General features: G+C 43.0%; 1 protein-coding gene across 1 annotated transcript in view; it reads left to right on the top strand.

Annotated features, from left to right (window-relative positions):
* ERMP1 (endoplasmic reticulum metallopeptidase 1) overlaps nt 1-22,155 on the top strand; it is a 438,183-nt gene that overhangs the window by 366,641 nt on the left and 49,387 nt on the right. The window contains exon 13 of the mRNA XM_069240202.1: nt 583-698. Coding sequence (XP_069096303.1) covers nt 583-698 — 116 coding nt within the window. The remainder of the gene's footprint in view (nt 1-582; nt 699-22,155) is intronic.

Raw genomic sequence — 22,155 nt, 5'->3', positions numbered from 1 at the left:
GCTGTATTCTCTCAGTGAGAATATGGTGGCTGTTATTGTTGGGATACAGCAATGAATTGTCTGCTATTTTTGGATATGAGCATATTACATTTGAAGGTCTGAGACCGTAGGTACACCCAGCTCCCAAACTCTGGTCAAAGCCTTCAGCTTAATCCTTAATTATCTTCTCCCTACATTTGTTAAGCAGTGCCTTATGTTTCACAAACAAGTAATTCCTTGATATATAAGTGGCATTGCAAGACACCCAAAAATGTTGCCAGTATCACCTTGGCTAGGGGAATATTAACAGTCACTCATAGGGCCACCATAATCAAATATGGGCAGTTGATTGACTAATGCATAGGACAGTTTTGTGTAATTAGAGAACTTTTAACTATCTGCCTTTTTGTTACATCAGCTCTTGATTTTATAATTGCACCAAATAAATGTACTGTAGGCCTTTAGATTTTAGTGTTCTATATTTAAACCTGTATTTACACAGACTGTCTATTTGGAATTTACCATATTCAGTTTCTCGACTTGGACACCATTCAAGGTGTTACGTTTCAATTTTTTTAATTTGAATCTGTGTTTTCCTTTTAGAAAGAATTGGTATCTTCCAGCTCCAGAAGTACCAATCAAAGAGCATCCAGAATTGTTAATGCGTTCAAAAGAGAAGATGCCTTGGGGTACCACAAGATTCAAATTTGAGGTTAAAGGTAGGTGCTTTATCATTTTTATTCTGTCAGTGACGACTTAGTCTCACCCTTGACATCCAGCGTGACTTGGAATATTTTTTTCTTCTATTATTGAATTATCTCTGAACACTTTGACTTCTAATTTTGGACTACCAAGATTTTTATTTCGTCTTCACTACATGTTCTCTTAAATGCAGCCTTTAATACGTAAATTGCCCCTGGTGTCCAGAACCTGATAATGGGTACTGTTATCAAATCAGCAAGCCAGCCATTTTAGATTGTTTTCTGCTGTTGACTGAAAATTGCTGGGCATTCAGCAAAGACCCTGGATACTGCTTTCTCTCTGTGTAATGCATAATTGAGTTTTCAACATGTGTGAAATGAAGAAGACGGGCCAGTGATGAGGATAGTGGCATTTTATTAGGAGTCCCAGATCTCAGATAAGTGACCACTAGCACCTCACAGAAAACAACATCCCGTAATTCAAACACAATTCGGAACCTCACACACACACTCCGTGGTTCCATGGAATGTGTGATGTAGCCTGGCACTAAACCCCAGCATATCATACCCAATTAACAATAACAGAAGAAAATAGACTGAACGGAAAAGAACTTGGCAGTAAGTGAATCAACAACAAAAATGGATACCAAGAAATAAGGATAACATGGCATAGCGGCTAGGCAGTAGCATAATCTTTAAAAATGGTAAGGTAATGGCCTGGAAAGTAACAAACAAGCAGGACATTAAAGCTCTGCTGGATGTGAAATTTCCGCACATACTTCACTAGCAGGCCATGTACCATCTCAACATTGTCATCCGGAATCAGTGCCACATTACACTTGTTCCAGACTTGACCATAACTGATGCATACTGCATGGGACATTACACGTACAAAACACACTGGGGAAAAGAACTCAGACTCCCCCTTCACCACATATCCCGGTTTCTTTATCCTAATCCACCAACACACACTCATGTTAACATCGTGGCCACAGTGATCTTTGCCCTAATAGCTAGCCTGGACTCTCCTCCTAACATCAACTACTTTTTCCTGCAGAGGGAATATCCAGTTTGGACCCCAGAACTCGCCACTTAACAGCGCAAAAGCATGATGCCAGTTGGTTATTAGGCTTTGATCGCATAGCCCACAAGATGGTACGTTTCCAGTTCAATTTGTTGACAGTTGCAAGCTGCAACTGGTTCTTCAGCATAAGGTTAAAACTTTCCTCTAACTGATTGCTTCTGGGATGATATGAGGATAGATGATCCACAACCACATGCCTCTTACTAGGTACATACACCACAGGATACTGGTTTTCCTGTAAGTGACATTGCCATTTGGCAACTTTGGGCGTTGCTCTACCACCCTTTTTTGTGCTGAATAAATCCACCAAAGGCTTGTGGTCTGTGCGTAATACAACTAGGACAAGTATCCTAATGTGCTGAGTACACCATCGCGTCTTTCCCATTAGTTGAGTAGGTCATCTCAGACCCACATAATTTTCTAGAAATAAATGGGATCACATTCCCCATACCGTCTTTTCTCTTTTGTAACAGCACAGCACTCAGGCCATCATTATTGACACCAGAGGTAATAATATTGGAATCCTGGGGTGTTCAAGCGGTTTTAAAGATAGGACACCAACCATGTTTACCTGATTTTCTCTACTGCACATTAAATAAATCACTCCTCACTCCAAGCATATGTACTTCCCATTTTGAGTAGGTTTCTTAAATGAGCATTCTTTTGGTCAAAGTGAAGAAAAAAGCCACAAACATATCAAGAGTTGTAAACACAATGCATTTCCCCCTTCAAAGAGCACAGCATCCCATATTGGGTATAGGTTTAGAATCTACTCCAATCTTTTGGTTTAAAAACATGTCAATCTTCACGCAACCTCAAAGTTTGGTTGCCTTTACGATAGGAGACAACTATTCGGAAGCTTTGATAGGTTTTATGATAACGTGATCTTACAAGTAGTTCAATTCATTCTGTATTTCATCCGTCAGGCACACTGGTACTTTGCGAACTTTGTAAAATACAAGTTTGACATTGTTTTTCAGCGCACTTTTGTGCTGCAGTCCCAGCAACTTGCCTATTTTTTGTTACAGAGTTTAGGTTCCACTCCTTCCACTGAGTAAGTTGGATTTATGTGTAAACTGAATTTGGATGATTAGTTTCCAAAATGACATTTAATTTCCCCTGATCATACCACCCTAGTAAATTTGACCCATATTTGGCGATCCCACAATGCTCACTTACCTGGACCATTGTACCATTAAGACTTACTTCACCAGTTGGAGGTTTCCTCCTAATGTTGCCCACACTACTCATGTCAATACTGCCCTCAGTTACATTAACAATACTTTGTACTTCAAAGCTTGTCACACTGGGTACGCCATCACTATTGCCTTCACTGTTGTTATCTTCCTCTGTGTTAAATACCACAGACGTGCGAGTCATGCTACAAACCCTTGTGAAGTAAAACTTGTTGCATTTAAAACACACGAGATATAACTGGGCTGTTCTTAACTAAAGATGTATGGTTATTGCTGCCACACCTAAAATATATTAAAACAATATTGACTTGCATGGTGTCCATTTTCCCATCACACTTAGATTCTGCTCTGGCTTACTTAGTGATCTTGAGGTTTCTAGTTAAAACCTTACATTGATGATAACTGTTTCCAGATCTGGATTATCAGCAGAAAGCAAGCATTTTTGTAATTTCCCTGTTGGATGTTTTTTCAGTTAGCTAATTGTGGATAATTTAATCTGGCATGTCACAATAATTGCAGGTGATGGCCAAAGTTCCCTAATCAAAGACAAAATCGGCAATTGATTACCCTGGTTTTTAGGATCCTTGTGAGAATTTGTGTCTTTCTAGTACCACCTTCCGACTCCGCGAAAGATGTTTATCAAGGGCTTGTATAATATTAACATACTCATGTACACTATTCATTCTGGAAGGCAAAATTTAAAAGACAACAATCACAAATGGTCCTGACGAAAACCCAGAATACATCCATATTTGCTCCTGGAACACTCATGGTTTAAGAAATCTGTTTACCGACAAGGTGGCCCTGAGTTTCCTTCAGCAGTTTCAAATTGTCATGTTGCAGGAAACATGGTGCATGGAGCTGATACTAATCTCTGGTTATTCTGGGATAGATGTCTCTGCCAAACGAGCTCAAAAACATGGACACCCCAAGGGGGGGGGACTTACAACGTATTGCTCCACAAAAATTAAGTGGGTGATCAAACAGATCGACTGCTACCAATAAAATTGGAACATCGGGCACCACCAGGCAACAACAGAACTTTACTACTGATTAACGTATATATACATACTAACAAAACTCAAAACAGTGGAAACATTGAAACATTGACCAGTATTTTAAAAATGCTGCAGAAACAAAACAAGGACGCAATACTTATTTTGTCTGGCGACTTCAACTTTGATTTGAGAAAAGGCAGCTCAAAATACCCCAACAGAACATGCACATATACTAAGTTTGAAACCTTGGGGTTGCGCTGCCTATCGCCTCTTTCTGATGACGCCTCATCCGCACAAGCAACCTTTTCAAGCGGCACAAAAAAATCCAATATTGACTTTACATTAATAAACGAAACTGCATTACCGCTGGTCTAAGCATATAGGATCCAGCAACGCACTGAGAGCGATCACTTTCCACAACTTATTAAGATCCGAATAAATGGAATCGGCTTCCCACCGTTAATATCATAATTTCAGCCCCAGTGATTCATGTTACAAAAAAACTGAAATGGAAGGGGCCAGGCCTAGACAAAGTAATGGAAGTAGTGTATCGCAGTGCAGGCACAACAAAAGAGCTCAAAGATTTGCCAAGAGCGCAGGAACTAGTAGACCACCCCCAAGGAGAGCGAGTGATCGCCTGGACGTACTTGTGTGATTCTCTAATCAATACATTTTCCATCAAAAAACGTCTCCCAATTTCGGTCATAGAGTAAAAAAATAAAGTAAAGAGTCACATAGGAGAAAAGCCATGGTTCAATGGGACACTGCGTAATCAGAAAAATCAAGTCTTGAGAGAACTAAAAAAAAGTCTTAAAGGACGTACACTGGGGGAGGAACTCTGATGATACAAGGCTTTCAAAATTAAGAGGCAAATATAAGAAAAACTGCTGGATGGCAAAACAGAGTTACTACGAGGACCTGTGGACCAAGTTGCGTATGTCCAACAAACTGAAAAATAATAAAAAAAAGTTCTGGGAACTAATAAATGGACTAACTAAGGAAAAAAATCGACACACGAATGCAGGCATCGATGCAGCCACATGGGAAGCTCACATACAAGACAATGTTCTCACTCCCAGAGCATCATGTGAAGGAGGAGGCCACACAAATAGCCAATGACTCAAGCAAGATTAATCTTGGCTTCCGAGTGACAACGCAAACAGACTTAATTCCAAACGGAAGCAAAGGAAAGCACGCACTAATGACCATTGATATAGAAATGCTGACAAGCCTTATTAAGAAACTAAAAATGGAAGGGGCAGCTGGTCAGAACGGTATTCTGAACGCCTTGTTCAGGGGAGACCCTTCATTCTGGGCGTATTATTTGGCGCTTCTCTTCAGTGATCTCCGGGGCACCACGGGTCTCCCAGATGCATGGGAAGGCAGCATAATTGACCCCACATATAAAGCAGGGAACCCTGCAAATCCTTCAAACTACAGGCTAATCACATTAATAGACGTGGAAGCAAAACTCTACGCATCCTGTCTACTGCAACAACTAGTAGAATGGATTCATGATAGACCATTAATTCCACAATGCCAGACAGGCTTTAGAGCTGGCATGGGCGCTTCCACCAACCTGGCAACCCTGGCTTTGCTGGGAAATAAAGCCAGGCTTAAGAAAAAAAGGCTACTTGCCTGCTTCATTGATTTAAATGCAGCTTTTGATTATGTACCAAGAAACCGCCTATGGGAGAAACTGAAAAGGTGGGGCTTACCATGCAGCCTTCTAGGCGCAGTGATGGACTTGTACACGGGTACTTGGGCGCAAGTAAAAATCGGAGAGGGCAGCCACCTCAACAACAGAACATCAACAGCAAAAGGACTTAAACAAGGGTGTGTATTGGCCCCCACGCTGTTTAACTTATATCTTGCAGATTTAGCCGAGGCTCTAACTCCTGTAAATAGCCACCCGCCAGTCTTGGCCAAGAAAGGAATTGCATGGCTACACTACGCAGACGACATAGTTTTACTCAGCCAAACACCTGTTGGGCTACAGCATAGCATCAACGCATTTTACACATACATAACAATGCAAGGCCTAGAATTGAATTTGAGTAAAACTAAGGTTGTCCGCCTAGTCGACAGGAAGTTTAAATCTGCTGCATGGTTCATAAACGTATCCCGGGTGGAGGTTGCACCCACATATAAGTACTTGGGATTCACTATGGACCGTCTCTTGACTTTTAAGCCGCAGCTTGCTGTCGCTCAAGCAAAAGCCCTCTCACTGACCTACGGATTTAAAGTATTAAAACAAAAACTGAGCTGTCCTTCATACACTCACCTGCTTGCTGTCATGGCAGCGCGACTAATGCACACCATCACCTATGGTGCCGAAGTCATGCTGGGGAAGGAGGCAGTTTTTCCTCAATAAAGTCCAGACGAAGGCCTACAAAACAGTTTTTCGGATACCACGATCAGCATCTCCAGCTCAGGTCCGTTTGGAATTGGGTCTGAAAAACTATGAATATCAGAGTAGATGTGCCTTCATTAAACTATGCTGGAGGATGCAGTCAGCTGAGTCTGGTACTCTAAACAACCTATGTTGGACGGAAATTGAAGAGCAACAGCGTCATAATGACAAAAGCACCTGGGGTCATCACTTAAACAACTACATTAATGTACTAGAGCTGCTAGAAGCCTGGGACCGGAATCCGGACAAAAAGGAGTTCTTTCGGAAGGCAAATGCAGTCACTAAGAAGAAATCTTTAATTTCTGAGAATCAGAAATTGGCAAGCAGACAGCGTGCCTGGACCATAAAAACATCATACAAAACTTTACGGACACAGGAATATCTAGTAGCACCCTTCAACCAGTCGCTGAAACATCGGTTCATGCTTTTTCGCTTTGGGTTGATGAAACAAAGTATATGGTCCCTTCATGGAAACAGCAGGACCCAAAACACTCCTGTCGACTGTGTGGGAACAGAAAAGAGTCATTAGAACACATTTTTTGTGGTTGCCCGGCTTTGCTAAGCCACAGGACATTATATTTGAAAAACATTTTTAAGACACTGAACTTATGCTCGTGCAGACCGGCTATCATTAGCTGGCTTAGCGGACTTTCGATCCCGTTTTCTTGCTGAGGGACTAAATTCATGGTACAGGACCAAAAAGAATTAGTGAACAAAGTCGAAGCCGAGTGTGCAAGGGCTATAACATAGGATTCTCACTCGGCTTCACTCATTTACTATTTTGTGTTCGCAAGGGAGCAAGAAAATCCTAAAGTTAAGTAGTTCAAGATCAAGGGTGGTATTAGTGGAGAACATTTTAGATTGCACATCCCAGACTGGTGCACTAATACACGGTAAATGTAAAGAAATGATATGTTTTAGTCTAAATAAGCTTTTATGTTTTTTATAAATATTGAATAGGCAAAGTATTTATATTATTATGCATTTTTGGAATTGTGATGGTTTGAATTAATCGTATCAATAAACTTACTTACTAGACTATGCATTGGTGCGTAGTCCCCAGCTTCTTCCTGGTGTGAAAGTATTTTCACTTTGATCAATAGTTATGTTTTTAAAATAAGCCTTCCTTCAAGGCCCAAGCTCTGTACTAATAAGGAACATTTCTGGATGTGCCTGCACAGCACTTGCAAATTATCAAAAACCGCATAGAGCCCACCCATTGCTTATAGTTCGGTGGCTTCGATGCCACTCTGGTTTCCCTGCTTACGATTCGGTTGTGCCTCTTATTACCTCTTCTGCATTGAGTGTTTGTCCATTCTGTAGATCTTGGACCAAGTACACTTCCCTGTCCATGGCCAGTGTCCTTCCACTAGTCACACACTTCCTTACATACTTTTGTTTACTTTCTTCCTTGCACTTCATACGAGTGCATGTGTTTTTAGTCAGTCTCCTCTGCTTTGGCGAAGTTTTCTTGCTGCCCCCCTCACCCCCCACCCCCCACCCACCACCCCTAATCATTTAATGTCCCACCATGGCTCTCTCAATTTTAAAGTCCGGGCTGTTCAAGTTGCCTGCATAAGCACAACACACCTAGCATGCAGCGTCAATAGATGTGCCCAGTAATGCCTGAACCAGCAACAGCGGAGTCCGCCCCGTACTACATGGCTCTGCACATGGTCACAAATATTTCTTTCTTTCAGTTTTAGCTCATACTGGTCCCAAAGGTATTGGAACCTTTACATGAGCACCAGCTATGTTACACAAGGGCACAATAATTTTTTGTTTGCACAGGAAAATAAAGTGATTTGCCAAGAATCACAGAATGTTGAGCCGATGCAGATTTCCAGAGTTGGCTGATCTGGCCATCACGCCACATACTCTGCCCTTTGAGTGAACAGATCTCTAAGAGTGTTCTATGCCTGGCGTGAGAAGCTCACTCATTCCAGGTTTTTATCCTCACATTGTCATTTGTACTGCGTTTCCACCTTTTAATTTGCGAGCTATGTGTCCCTCAATGCAAATAAAAAGAAGTACTGTATAAACTGTTAACATCTGCAACATTACATCTGGAGAACTTGTGGTGCTGTGCCCCATGATAAGAGCACTTCTCTGGTCAGCCACTCACACCTAAAGGCTTCCTGTATATGAGCTCAAACAACTGTGCCAGTGATATACTATGCTACTTAACTGAAAATGTGTTTTGATGTCCCACAACAGAGTATGAAGATCTATATAATTGCAATAAACATACACAACTCTGACCGAAAGGTGAGTCCCTCCCAAGCAATTCCACTAGCAAGAAGTCTCCATCACAACAGTGATCCACATTCACCACCACTATTGAGCACACACAATATTACCAAACCCTCTCCCAAATCTCCACCCACTAGGTGGCCCGCTGTACCACTAAAAAAAACAGGGAGGGGCCCCCTAAGCCCACAGAAGTGCATAGTTTGCAAGTGACCCCACTCAATTTAGCAACTGCACTCTACATGCTGGGAAGTTATGTTCCCCAACAAGAATAATAACTGTGGAACTACAATTCCCAGAATGCAGTCAGTGAAATGCTGAAAATCCAGCACTGGCAGTAACAAAGGATATGGACTTATGTTGTAGTTCTTTCTGTGAGCCCTTGAACTAGAAATCGCCGTCTACGCTAATGAGCACCTTCTGTTAACACTCACCCTTCCACACTAGCAGCCCCTCATACCTCAACGTGCATATCTTTAACTAGTCCTGCGCTCCTGCTGACGGATCATAGAGGCTGAGGCAGAAGGAGCACCGCAGAGTGTCTTAGGGAATCTATGAAGGCTTATTGGCGAAATAAGCAGGCAGACCCTGCACGCATGCGTGGCTGCCTTCATTGCCGTCCTGGCTTGTTTACATAGAGTGCTGCAGCATTCTCATGGATTAAACATACCACAAGTGAAGAGAAATGTATAATCCGCCTGACCGGGAGGCGGCTCCAACAACAAGCATTGGCAAAGTCAATAAGTTTCGTCTGTGTGAGACCTATTGGTGTTGTCAGTGTTTTGTAAAGATTTAGCAAAGCAGCGTTGGCTTCTGTGCAACACTGCTTAATTTACTTTAAGCCATGTTGCACAGAAGCCCGCATTGCTGTGCAACATCTTTAAAAAACATTGACAACGCCAATAGGTCGCGCATAAGCGAAACATATTGCCTTTGCCAATGTTTGTTTCTTATTTTTGAATCTGTCACCATCACGAGCATCAAGATAGGCTTTGAAAGCCTCTTTTCATTGTGACAATTCAAAAAATGGTTGAGGTGGAGATATACCTTCCATGAAACTAAATAGCTGTCCGTTCTAAATTATAGTTTCCAAAATCTTGTATTTACTAGGCAGCAAATTCGGAATATAAATGCACCCTAAATTCCCAAAATATGGTATGGAAACTGCAGCACTGCAAAGAGAATGCTGGCAAAACAGTGCAATGAACCAATGACTATGTAGAGGTCACTTGACTTAATTATGGCTGTTAACAATGCAGGTAAAACAGCTATACCTACAAGCATAGTATGATATTTGTATTTTGCTGTCATGGGTGCATTTTCTAGATCAGTGGTTTTCAAACTTTGTAATGCTGTGCCCCCCAGTGAAAGAATAAAAATCATCGGGGTCCCCCTCAGAATTTTGCACAATCATTCTATTAATTAATATGACAATGTTTAATCATGTCTAGACTTATTTAAACATTGAAGGTAAGTTATGTTACCTTTTAAAAAATGCAATAAATTGTTTTCTGCTTAAAACAAAGCACATTTATCTGCATAATACTACTTTTGGCCAGAGCCCTGCAACCCCCCCTCCCAGTTTGAAGACCTCTATTGTAGATTATTCTAGATTGTTTTTTCATGTCATTTCACACGTTTTATCTCGCAGTATGAAAAATGACTCCTAGGTAGCTGTAAAGTTTGAGTCTACTTCATCAAATCAGTAAATGCGATAAAGTGATGGTTGTCTAGTTGTCTGTCCCAAGACTGTGAGAAAGGTTCTTTTATCAACTGGCTAAAGTAATAGTTAGTGGAAGCAAAATGCCCACACATCTCACCCCAGTTAGCCAGTGGAGGACTGTACAGAATAAGCTAGAAAAATATTGTCTCATCCTCAACGCATCAAACTGTTCAATGAAATGGCTTTGGCTACATATACTCTGTATCATTAAAGTCAGCATCTTTTAAATATCTATCTCTTTATTGGGATTCTGCTCCAAATATATTATTCTACTCTGGCAAGGCTGATGTCCAAGGAGACATATTGTGGTGGAAGTTCCATGGGCTTTCTGTCTCTCTATCCGCTCTGCAGTCTTCGGGCAGCAAGCCCAAACTTTGAGTGCTATGCTTAATGCCGTAAGTATGAACAAATATTAGCACAGCAGACAAACATTGACTCTAACTAGAGGTTTATTAACATGAGCACTCTTTGTGGATCAAAACATCTTGTTGCTGTGTATATTACTAGTCTTGCTAAACGTATTTGCCAAGTACATACCAACCAGTGGGGTCAAACAATAATCTAGGCTTTAGCTCCTAGATACTTTCTAGTATGGTATTTTTGAAAATGCTCTAATGGTTTTAGAGACTCTTCTGTAAAATCCTACTATTACCTTTGTCAGAACTAGGCTAGAACAAGCATTGACTTCCAGCCTTCCGGCAGTTCCTGTTTTCTTGTTTTATTTGTCATTGTTTTTGCAAAACGTTTTTTGGGGAATATGCCAGGGCATCATTAATCGAATAAAATATTTTGCTACAGGCAAAAATGGTTTTGGTCTTCACAAAAATAACAATACCATGGTACACCATAGTAGTGAAGGGAACTACTTTGGGTATGAATGTGTTTCCTCAGTAAGGGCTGCATGCCATTACTTGTAGTGGAGTCAGCCAGTAGCTGAAGTGGTCTGATGCATTGCCCCTTAATGCATGTTGTCGTGGGTGGAATAAAAAAAAGTAATTACACCATACACAGACTAAGCAATGAAGTGTGACTGAAACTGCTATGAGTAACTGTTATACAGATTATATTAGTAAAATCAAAACGTCTTGGCTAACTCAGACCTAAAAACGTCAGTCATTCTAGCATTGCTTGCAAGCCTCTTGCCTAAAGAAGGAGAAAGAAAGAAGGAAATGAACGTAAGAGGGTGGAAAGAAGGAAAGGGAAACGGCAACAAGGAAAGGAGGAGAGCGAGAAGGGAAGTGAGAAGAAAAGAAGGAAATCAATATATAGAAAATGAAAGAAATTAGGAAAGAAAAAGAGAAAGAAGGAGGGAGAGAAAGAAAAAAAGTTAAAAAAAAATCAAGATATAAAAATACAGAACAGTTTCAGATGAACACAATCTGATCTGTTATGCTGTGAAATAGCAGCAGTCAGAAAAGCAAAACACTCTAAAAGAAATGTACAACGGCATTGGCAGCAGATGTAATCTATTAAAGATGGAATGAGCATCAGAAGTGTCCTGCTATCATATCAGTCTGTAAACACAGAAGCATCATTAAAGTAATTATAAAGTAAAAGGAGAAACACAAACACTGCAACTGAGGGGAGCTAGCTTGTATGCAAATGTGCAAGAGCAAAATGTAGTCACTCAGTGAAGTTAACCAATGTCTTACGTAGACTGACCCACAACCCTATGATGTATGCTGTAGTGGGTGGAAGTGAAATGGGCATGACACAACAGAGCACTGGGTGAAGAGAGGTAGCTGAAAGTCTCTATATGTATGTATATTACACATATTTTAGTAGAATCAAAAGGTCTTGGTTAATATAAGACCTTGAAAAGCAGTTGAGCCCAGGTGAATCAGAGGGCTTCTCCACCCCTGGGATCAAAGAATTCCGGGATCCAGAGAAGCACAGAGTTTATTTTTTTTAAATATCATATTCCTTTTATAAGGCATAAATTGGAATCATATCTTTAATACGAATAAAGTGAACAATAAAACAACACAAATATACAGCTACGAATCCTAAAAAGTTATGTACTCTTACTGTAAACATTTTACCTGTAAACTCATATTTAATTACACTAATTCTAGTAGTCATCCCACAGTTATTTTGTAACTATCTTCTGAATTATTTTCTTAGAAATCAAGTGCAGACTTTTTTATCTCATTTTACCAGTTTAACCAAGTAACTCTGGAGCTTTCCTGAAAGGCGTGAAACAGCTATTCAGTAGCCTTGTCTTTTGAGTCGAAGTTCGAACATAATAATTTCTTTCTGTATGTTCTTCATGATTGCCGTGGAAAGCATCGGGCTTTTAAGAGCTCACCATGCCATGAGTGTAATGAGTCAGCATCAACTTTTACCTCTTTTTCGACCTGAAGTTGTCTGAAACACAAAACAAAAGTTTGACTCTAGCTTGCAATATTGCATTTGTGAAACACTATTTAGTACAAAGGCTTGCCTGTGTTCCAATGAATTTCTGAAAATCATGTAACTTGAATTTCTAAAATACTTCCAATATATTTCTAGTATGTCTAATTTTGGTATGCATTTTCATTTTGTTGTCAACTAATTAAAAACTCCCTAATATGTAATCAATAAGCATATTCACATTCCAAAATGGGATTAGCAAACCTAAAACAGCGCCGTCCTCCACCCAAGCTCCTCCACAGAGACTTGTTTATCTTACCTTGGCATCAGGGGTTGTAAAGTGGAGAAACTGTTGCAGCTCCACACACCATGAATGACCAAGTGCAGTTAATTCCTGGCCAATGGACCAAGACTGTTGAAGAAAACTCAGTCACTTTCTCTATTATTGTGAAAGTGTTCATTCCCCCCCAAAAAAAGTTTGAAAATTTTTCAGATTTCCAACAAGGGATCACCTTTACAATAGCAATGGATTCTGTCTCCACAACAAAAGGTAGAGGCCAACTCTTCTACACAGTTTACCACTCTAAGACCAATGGACTATTATACGTTGATTGCTCACTGATGGCAGTTTAAAAAATAAATGTGTAACTATATTAATTGATTTTTTTTCCTCCCTGAAATTTGATATGCTCAAAGTCTGTGGATTTACTTTGGACATTCACAGTGGTGAACCTTTATTGCAAGTCAAGTCAATATCTTTATTTGATCTTTACATAAAAATAATAAAAGGAAATGGTACAATTCATCACAAAAAATACAATAGACACAGATAGTAAAACTTTAAAACATGGAAACAAATAAATTAAAATCCTAACTCCATAAAATAAAGAACAGCTGCAGTAATGTGCATAAAGTTAGCAGTGACTTGCCATTTTCCTTCTGTCGATTTCTTATTTCTTACAGACATTTTTAAGAAGCAACCCACACTGTGACAAACCTCAGGACTGTCATATAACTGAAGATACACTACTGCATCCATGCATTTCTTGTCAGATTTACTTATGTCTCTGGGGGGGTGGGATGGGTTCAAAAGCCACTTACAAATCCTATTTTTTCCACCTGAATGGGGGAAGCATTGTGATGGCCCCATACCACCGCTCCATATGTGGCTGTGGGAACACACTGCAGGTTATAGATCTTTTATAAGGGGAATTAGAACATTCGAATGTTGGCATGTCCATTGAAGACAATGGAGTGCTGCGGGCCTTTACTGGCCGGTAAAAGCCCGCATCGCCAACATTCCCATGTTCGCTTTGTTCACAGCAACAGCTGTGAACAAAGCCTCACGGAGCCCGAGGGGATTTTAATCCCCTCGGGCTCCGTGAGCTATTTGTTTTTTTTTTAATAGAACATTCTGCCCTGAGTGGCAGAATTTTCTAATAGCCTTAGAACCCGCCGTAGTGGGCTCTACCGGCTATTAAAGGCCCTTTCCCTTGTTAAATGCCCTCGCCTTCGGCTCGCAGGAGCAGGCCTTTAATAGCCGGTAGAGCCCACTACGGCGGGTTCTAAGGCTATAATAAGGCCCCTACCATCCCTCTGAACGAGAATGAATAACGTCCCAGCCGTCCTACCTAATTTCATACATGCTGCATTGACCTGGGGTTGCTGAGAATTAGAGGAATTAAAAGTTATGCTAAGGTAGCTGAAATTCTGCACCGAGTGTGATCTTTCAGATTTAGGGCTGACAGATTTCTCCTGTCTCGCCCGCAAGCCATTATGTGTGATTTTTCGTAATTAGTTAACATATCTAAACTACCCTTCAATGAAACAAAGGACTTACCAGAATGCGTAGGGTGCAGGGCGTCCTAGCCATTAAAATGGCTTTGTAAGCGTGTATAAGTGCCTGGAGAAATAAATTGGCAATTTTTGGTAGGTCTCTGATGGAGATGGACAAGTCAGTACTTAATTCACTAATATAAATTATGAAAAGCAGAGGTGCCAAGAAGTGCCCCCGGTGCACCCCACTGGCTGGATGGAAAGCGTCAACTGGTTCTTCTGCATGGACGTATCAAACCCTAGCCCCTAGATTCTCATGTAATGAGTACAAAAAATTTACCAGGGGAACTTCCACTCCCATATCTAACCAATTCAGCCATATCTTGGCCCTGTTCACACAATGAAACACGGAAGAAAAAAACATGAAGGCCTGGTACAGTGAGCATCAGCTTGCAGTGGTATGTTTAGCCACAATCACGTGCACATTCAGGTACTGCTCCATTGTACCAAGCCCTGGGTGAAAGCCATACTGACATGGAGACAAGATTTTATCATCACTGGCCCGGATCGGCAAACACTTGAAAATTACCCTCCCTAGGGTCTTCACTGTACTGTCAATGAGGGATATTGGCCTATAACTTTTGGGAGGCCAATGGTCCCCCTTTTGATAAAAAAATTGGGACAATTGTTGAAAGGTCCCAGAAATTTGGAATCCTGCTACACAAAGAATTGTTAAACAGATTAGTGCGCAAGTGACCCCAGACATCTAAATTACATTTGAATAAGTCCATGGGGATCCCATCAGGCCCCAGGGCTTTACCACCTGAACTGTGCCTAATGGTTTCTTCCACTTCCTGAAGGGAAATCTGGAATGGAGGGTAATTATCCAGATGCACAAGTAACATCTTTCTACACAACTTATCCCCAGACAGCTGATAAATGGAGGTAAAATGCTTAACCCACTCCGAGCCAGATATATTGCAGACTAGGAGTTGGTTGGGTGGAGCATCCCGCTGTCTGAGCCTGTTAACAACATCCCAGAACACTTTACTGTTATTCTGAACAGCTGCCAATTCCAACTTTTCCTAATCCCTTTTATTCAGGAAGTTCTTCCTGTCCTTAACAGACGATTTGTAATCCCTTCTAGCCACCCAAACCTCCATAACGTGTCGTGGACGTCCGGACAGAGCCTTCTTCAAACGGCAGTTAGTCTGTGAACAATTTGCGTCAAATCATCGTGAATGGTCTAGAGCAGGACGATGTTGTTTCAGCAAATGATTCTTAATGCAGGAGCTTAAAAGTTGACAGCAAACAGACAAAGCTTCCTCAAAGTCCTCTGTTAAGCACCCCATAAACACGGACAGATGGGTTTTAAGAAGGAAAACAGGCATGGAGCTGGGATCTTTCAGACACCAAACCAATCTAAGCCCATCTCCTAAATAGCTGTTAATTTCAATACATACTATGGGTGGTTTCTTCCTGCCCAAGGGGAGGACCCTTCCATTGACATGCTGTCGTGATCGCCCCATTGGGTCTCTACAATGAATATATTAGGGCACCACTGCATAAAGTTCCTGAAAGCAAATATGTAATCAATAACACTCCAGCCCATCCCTCAGCCCTTCACCCTGAAAGAAGTTGAGTATATCTACAAAATCATATAAGACTACTAATTTCCTCAGCTCTCTCCCTCTAATGTCCATTGGTCCTTCTTCCACTGCTGAGCCCATGAAACCCGACTCCTCAGATAGATCTCCAAGTTTGCCATTAAAATCGCCACATAACAGTAATCTAGGTTGGAGCATGGTACCAGACCCAGTCGTTTTTCAAGCTCATTATAAAGCGAAAAAGCTCCTCAAATAAAAACATTTAAAAAATAGTGAAATTAGTATTATAAAAGTTTACCAAATAAAAAGAACCCTGACTATCCTTAATAAGCAGAGCCTGATTTGCAGGGCTTCTGAGTCAATAATTGACACTACTACCGGAGAGTTAATTTTACCTATATAAAGAGGCCACTCCTAGCTCTCCCATGAGAAGAGTGTGTAGCAGGGCAAGAGTAACAGGAAAAACCCCTCCATGAAATTAGTGTAATAACCCAGTGTAAAGAAATGGCTCCCTGTTGCAGTTACCCCCCACTTTTTGCCTGATACTGATGCTGACTTGACTGAGAAGAGTGCTGGGACCCTGCTAACCAGGCCCCAGCACCAGTGTTCCTTCACCTAAAATGTACCATTGTATCCACAATTGGCACACCCTGGCATTCAGATAAGTCCCTTGTAACTGGTACTTCTAGTACCAAGGGCCCTGATGCCAAGGAAGGTCTCTAAGGGCTGCAGCATGTCTTATGCCACCCTAGAGACCCCTCACTCAGCACAGACACACTGCTTACAAGCCTGTGTGTGCTAGTGAGAACAAAATGAGTAAGTCGACATGGCACTCCCCTCAGGGTGCCATGCCAGCCTCTCACTGCCTATGCAGTATAGGTAAGACACCCCTCTAGCAGGCCTTACAGCCCTAAGGCAGGGTGCACTATACCATAGGTGAGGGTACCAGTGCATGAGCACTGTGCCCCTACAGTGTCTAAACAAAACCTTAGACATTGTAAGTGCAGGGTAGCCATAAGAGTATATGGTCTGGGAGTCTGTTTTACACGAACTCCACAGCACCATAATGGCTACACTGAAAACTGGGAAGTTTGGTATCAAACTTCTCAGCACAATAAATGCACACTGATGCCAGTGTACATTTTATTGTAAAATACAGAGAGGGCACCTTAGAGGTGCCCCCTGAAACTTAACCGACTATCTGTGTAGGCTGACTAGTTTTAGCAGCCTGCCACAAACCGAGACATGTTGCTGGCCCCATGGGGAGAGTGCCTTTGTCACTCTGAGGCCAGTAACAAAGCCTGCACTGGGTGGAGATGCTAACACCTCCCCCAGGCAGGAATTGTCACACCTGGCGGTGAGCCTCAAAGGCTCACCTCCTTTGTGCCAACCCAACAGGACACTCCAGCTAGTGGAGTTGCCCGCCCCCTCCGGCCAGGCCCCACTTTTGGCGGCAAGGCCGGAGAAAATAATGAGAAAAACAAGGAGGAGTCACTGGCCAGTCAGGACAGCCCCTAAGGTATCCTGAGCTGAAGTGACTCTAACTTTTAGAAATCCTCCATCTTGCAGATGGAGGATTCCCCCAATAGGGATAGGAATGTGACCCCCTCCCCTTGGGAGGAGGCACAAAGAGGGTGTACCCACCCTCAGGGCTAGTAGCCATTGGCTACTAACCCCCCAGACCTAAACACGCCCTTAAATTTAGTATTTAAGGGCTACCCTGAACCCTAGAAAATTAGATTCCTGCAACTACAAGAAGAAGGACTGCCTAGCTGAAAACCCCTGCAGCGGAAGACCAGAAGACGACAACTGCCTTGGCTCCAGAAACTCACCGGCCTGTCTCCTGCCTTCCAAAGATCCTGCTCCAGCGACGCCTTCCAAAGGGACCAGCGACCTCGACATCCTCTGAGGACTGCCCCTGCTTCGAAAAGACAAGAAACTCCCGAGGACAGCGGACCTGCTCCAAGAAAAGCTGCAACTTTGTTTCCAGCAGCTCCAAAGAACCCTGCAAGCTCCCCGCAAGAAGCGTGAGACTTGCAACACTGCACCCGGCGACCCCGACTCGGCTGGTGGCGATCCAACACCTCAGGAGGGACCCCAGGACTACTCTGATACTGTGAGTACCAAAACCTGTCCCCCCTGAGCCCCCACAGCGCCGCCTGCAGAGGGAATCCCGAGGCTTCCCCTGACCGCGACTCTTTGAACCTAAAGTCCCGACGCCTGGGAGAGACCCTGCACCCGCAGCCCCCAGGACCTGAAGGACCGGACTTTCACTGGAGGAGTGACCCCCAGGAGTCCCTCTCCCTCGCCCAAGTGGAGGTTTCCCCGAGGAATCCCCCCCTTGCCTGCCTGCAGCGCTGAAGAGATCCCGAGATCTCTCATAGACTAACATTGAAAACCCGACGCTTGTGTCTACACTGCACCCGGCCGCCCCCGCGCCGCTGAGGGTGAAATTTCTGTGTGGACTTGTGTCCCCCCCGGTGCCCTACAAAACCCCCCTGGTCTGCCCTCCGAAGACGCGGGTACTTACCTGCAAGCAGACCGGAACCGGGGCACCCCCTTCTCTCCATTCTAGCCTATGTGTTTTGGGCACCACTTTGAACTCTGCACCTGACCGGCCCTGAGCTGCTGGTGTGGTGACTTTGGGGTTGCTCTGAACCCCCAACGGTGGGCTACCTTGGACCAAGAACTGAACCCTGTAAGTGTCTTACTTACCTGGTAAAACTAACAAAAACTTACCTCCCCTAGGAACTGTGAAAATTGCACTAAGTGTCCACTTTTAAAACAGCTATTTGTGAATAACTTGAAAAGTATACATGCAATTTTGATGATTTGAAGTTCCTAAAGTACTTACCTGCAATACCTTTCGAATGAGATATTACATGTAGAATTTGAACCTGTGGTTCTTAAAATAAACTAAGAAAAGATATTTTTTTCTATATAAAAACCTATTGGCTGGATTTGTCTCTGAGTGTGTGTACCTCATTTATTGTCTATGTGTATGTACAACAAATGCTTAACACTACTCCTTGGATAAGCCTACTGCTCGACCACACTACCACAAAATAGAGCATTAGTATTATCTATTTTTACCACTATTTTACCTCTAAGGGGAACCCTTGGACTCTGTGCATGCTATTCCTTACTTTGAAATAGCACATACAGAGCCAACTTCCTACATTGGTGGATCAGCGGTGGGGTACAAGACTTTGCATTTGCTGGACTACTCAGCCAATACCTGATCACACGACAAATTCCAAAATTGTCATTAGAAACTGATTTTTGCAATTTGAAAAGTTTTCTAAATTCTTAAAAGACCTGCTAGGGCCTTGTGTTAGATCCTGTTTAGCATTTCTTTTAGAGTTTAAAAGTTTGTAAAAGTTTGAATTAGATTCTAGAACCAGTTGTAGATTCTTAAAAAGTATTCCAACTTTTAGAAGCAAAATGTCTAGCACAGATGTGACTGTGGTGGAACTCGACACCACACCTTACCTCCATCTTAAGATGAGGGAGCTAAGGTCACTCTGTAAAATAAAGAAAATAACAATGGGCCCCAAACCTACCAAAATACAGCTCCAGGAGCTTTTGGCAGAGTTTGAAAAGGCCAACCCCTCTGAGGGTGGCAACTCAGAGGAAGAGGATAGTGACTTGGAGGAAAATTCCCCCCTACCAGTCCTATCTAGGGAGAACAGGGTCCCTCAAACCCTGACTCCAAAAATAATAGTCAGAGATGCTGGTTCCCTCACAGGAGAGACCAACACCTCTGAAATCACTGAGGATAGCCCCAGTGAAGAGGACATCCAGTTAGCCAGGATGGCCAAAAGATTGGCTTTGGAAAAGCAGCTCCTAGCCATAGAAAGGGAAAGAAAAGAGATGGGCCTAGGTCCCATCGATGGTGGCAGCAACTTAAATAGGGTCAGAGATTCTCCTGACATCCTAAAAATCCCCAAAGGGATTGTAACAAAATATGAAGATGGTGATGACATCACCAAATGGTTCACAGCTTTTGAGAGGGCTTGTGTAACCAGAAAAGTGAACAGATCTCACTGGGGTGCTCTCCTTTGGGAAATGTTCACTGGAAAGTGTAGGGATAGACTCCTCACACTCTCTGGAAAAGATGCAGAATCTTATGACCTCATGAAGGGTACCCTGATTGAGGGCTTTGGATTCTCCACTGAGGAGTATAGAATTAGGTTCAGGGGGGCTCAAAAATCCTCGAGCCAGACCTGGGTTGATTTTGTAGACTACTCAGTAAAAACACTAGATGGTTGGTTAACTGGAAATGAAGTGTGTGACTATGTTGGGCTTTATAATTTGTTTATGAAAGAACACATTTTAAGTAACTGCTTCAATGAAAAGTTGCATCAGTATCTGGTAGACCTAGGTCCAATTTCTCCCCAAGAATTGGGAAAGAAGGCAGACCACTGGGTCAAGACTAGGGTAACCAAAACTTCCACTGGGGGTGACCAAAAGAAAGGGGTTACAAAAACTCCCCAGGAGAAAGTGGGTGACACTAGAAACAAAGAAAAAGAGTCCTCTGTAGGCCCCCAAAAACCAGAACAGGTGGGTGGGCCCCAAGACACAACCCAAAACAAAGGTGGGTACCAGGGTAAGAACTGGGATGCCACTAAGGCATGGTGCCACAACTGTAAACAGTCTGGGCACCACACCAAGGACACTTCTTGTCCCAAAAACAAACCCCAGAACAAAATTCCAGGGGTAACCAGTGTAGCCATGGGAGATGACTCCTCAGATGAGGAGGTCTTCATAGCCTTCAACTGGAAACAGGGCCCAACAGGTGAGTTGGAGATTCCAGAGGGAAGTAGACACTTCCACCACCTACTGGTGAATGGAATCCCAACCACTGCCCTGAGAGACACTTGTGCCAGTCACACTATTGTGCATGACAGGCTGGTGCTCTCAAACCAGTACATCCCAGGTGAGACTGCCAGGGTAAGAGTTAGCCTAGACAGGGTCACTAAGAGGCCTGTGGCTTTAGTACCCATAGAAGTGGGTGGCACTCTTAGCTGGAGAAGGGTAGTAGTCAGTACAGACCTCCCCCTTGATTGTCTCCTTGGAAATGACTACCCAGAGGTTAGTCAGAGCCCAAGAGAGGAACTGGTCCAGTGCCAGTCCTCTCCCAAGGATTCTGGAAGTCCTGCCTCTGCAGTAAATGCAAGCAGGCCCCAGAAGAAGAAGAAAAGAAAACAGAGTAGGAAGGGTGGACAACCTTTAGCCAAGGTTACAGCAAGCCAAGGAGATTCTGCTCCAGTAGGGGAGAACTCCAAAAATGGCCCTGATAAAGTCCAACCTGACCCACAAGAAGTCCTGGCTAGTCAGGCAACTGTTAAACCTGAGTGGGTGGCTCCTCAGCTAACAGAAGAAAGAGTGGAAGAAGGGTGTTTACTACAAGATGTGGTAACCCCCCACTCTAATACAGCAGACAGGCAACCTGAACCCAAAGAGGCCTGTAACTTAGCCCCTTCCCTTTTAGGTGAAGAGCTAAAGGTGTGGTTCTGGGCACTGACAGCTGTCAGTGGCCTCTGCTGGGTGTTAGCCTTTATGGCTGCACTATCCTTAGCCTGGTGGTCTGACCCCATGCCAAATAGCAAGTTAGGCCCCCTGACCCTATTGGTCATGGTGGGGTTACTCCAGCTCTGGGTAACCTCTCTGGGTAAGCTAGGGGTAACCCTGGCCAAGATAAGGTTAGCAGAGGTGGATACCTCTAAGACCAAAATAGAAAGAATGGGTGGAGACATTGAAGAGGCAGACAAGAGGCAATTCAGACTAGGTCCTATCACTGTGGAAGTAGGTCAGTTCCCCAAAGGGAATGACCTGAACAGAAGGATGTAAGGCAGAGTAGGCCCTGCAACTAACCAGCCTATTTCTCCTACTCTTCCTCGCCTGACAGACTAGGAAGACTCTCCCAGCTTGGGCTGAGTCTCCTGGCCTGTGGGCTGGGGGGGGCTTGTGTAAAGAAATGGCTCCCTGTTGCAGTTACCCCCCACTTTTTGCCTGATACTGATGCTGACTTGACTGAGAAGAGTGCTGGGACCCTGCTAACCAGGCCCCAGCA

The sequence above is a fragment of the Pleurodeles waltl genome, chromosome 1_2 (assembly GCF_031143425.1).
Source record: "Pleurodeles waltl isolate 20211129_DDA chromosome 1_2, aPleWal1.hap1.20221129, whole genome shotgun sequence".
Lineage (NCBI taxonomy): Eukaryota > Metazoa > Chordata > Amphibia > Caudata > Salamandridae > Pleurodeles > Pleurodeles waltl.
This window is presented reverse-complemented; position numbering and strand designations above follow the sequence as displayed.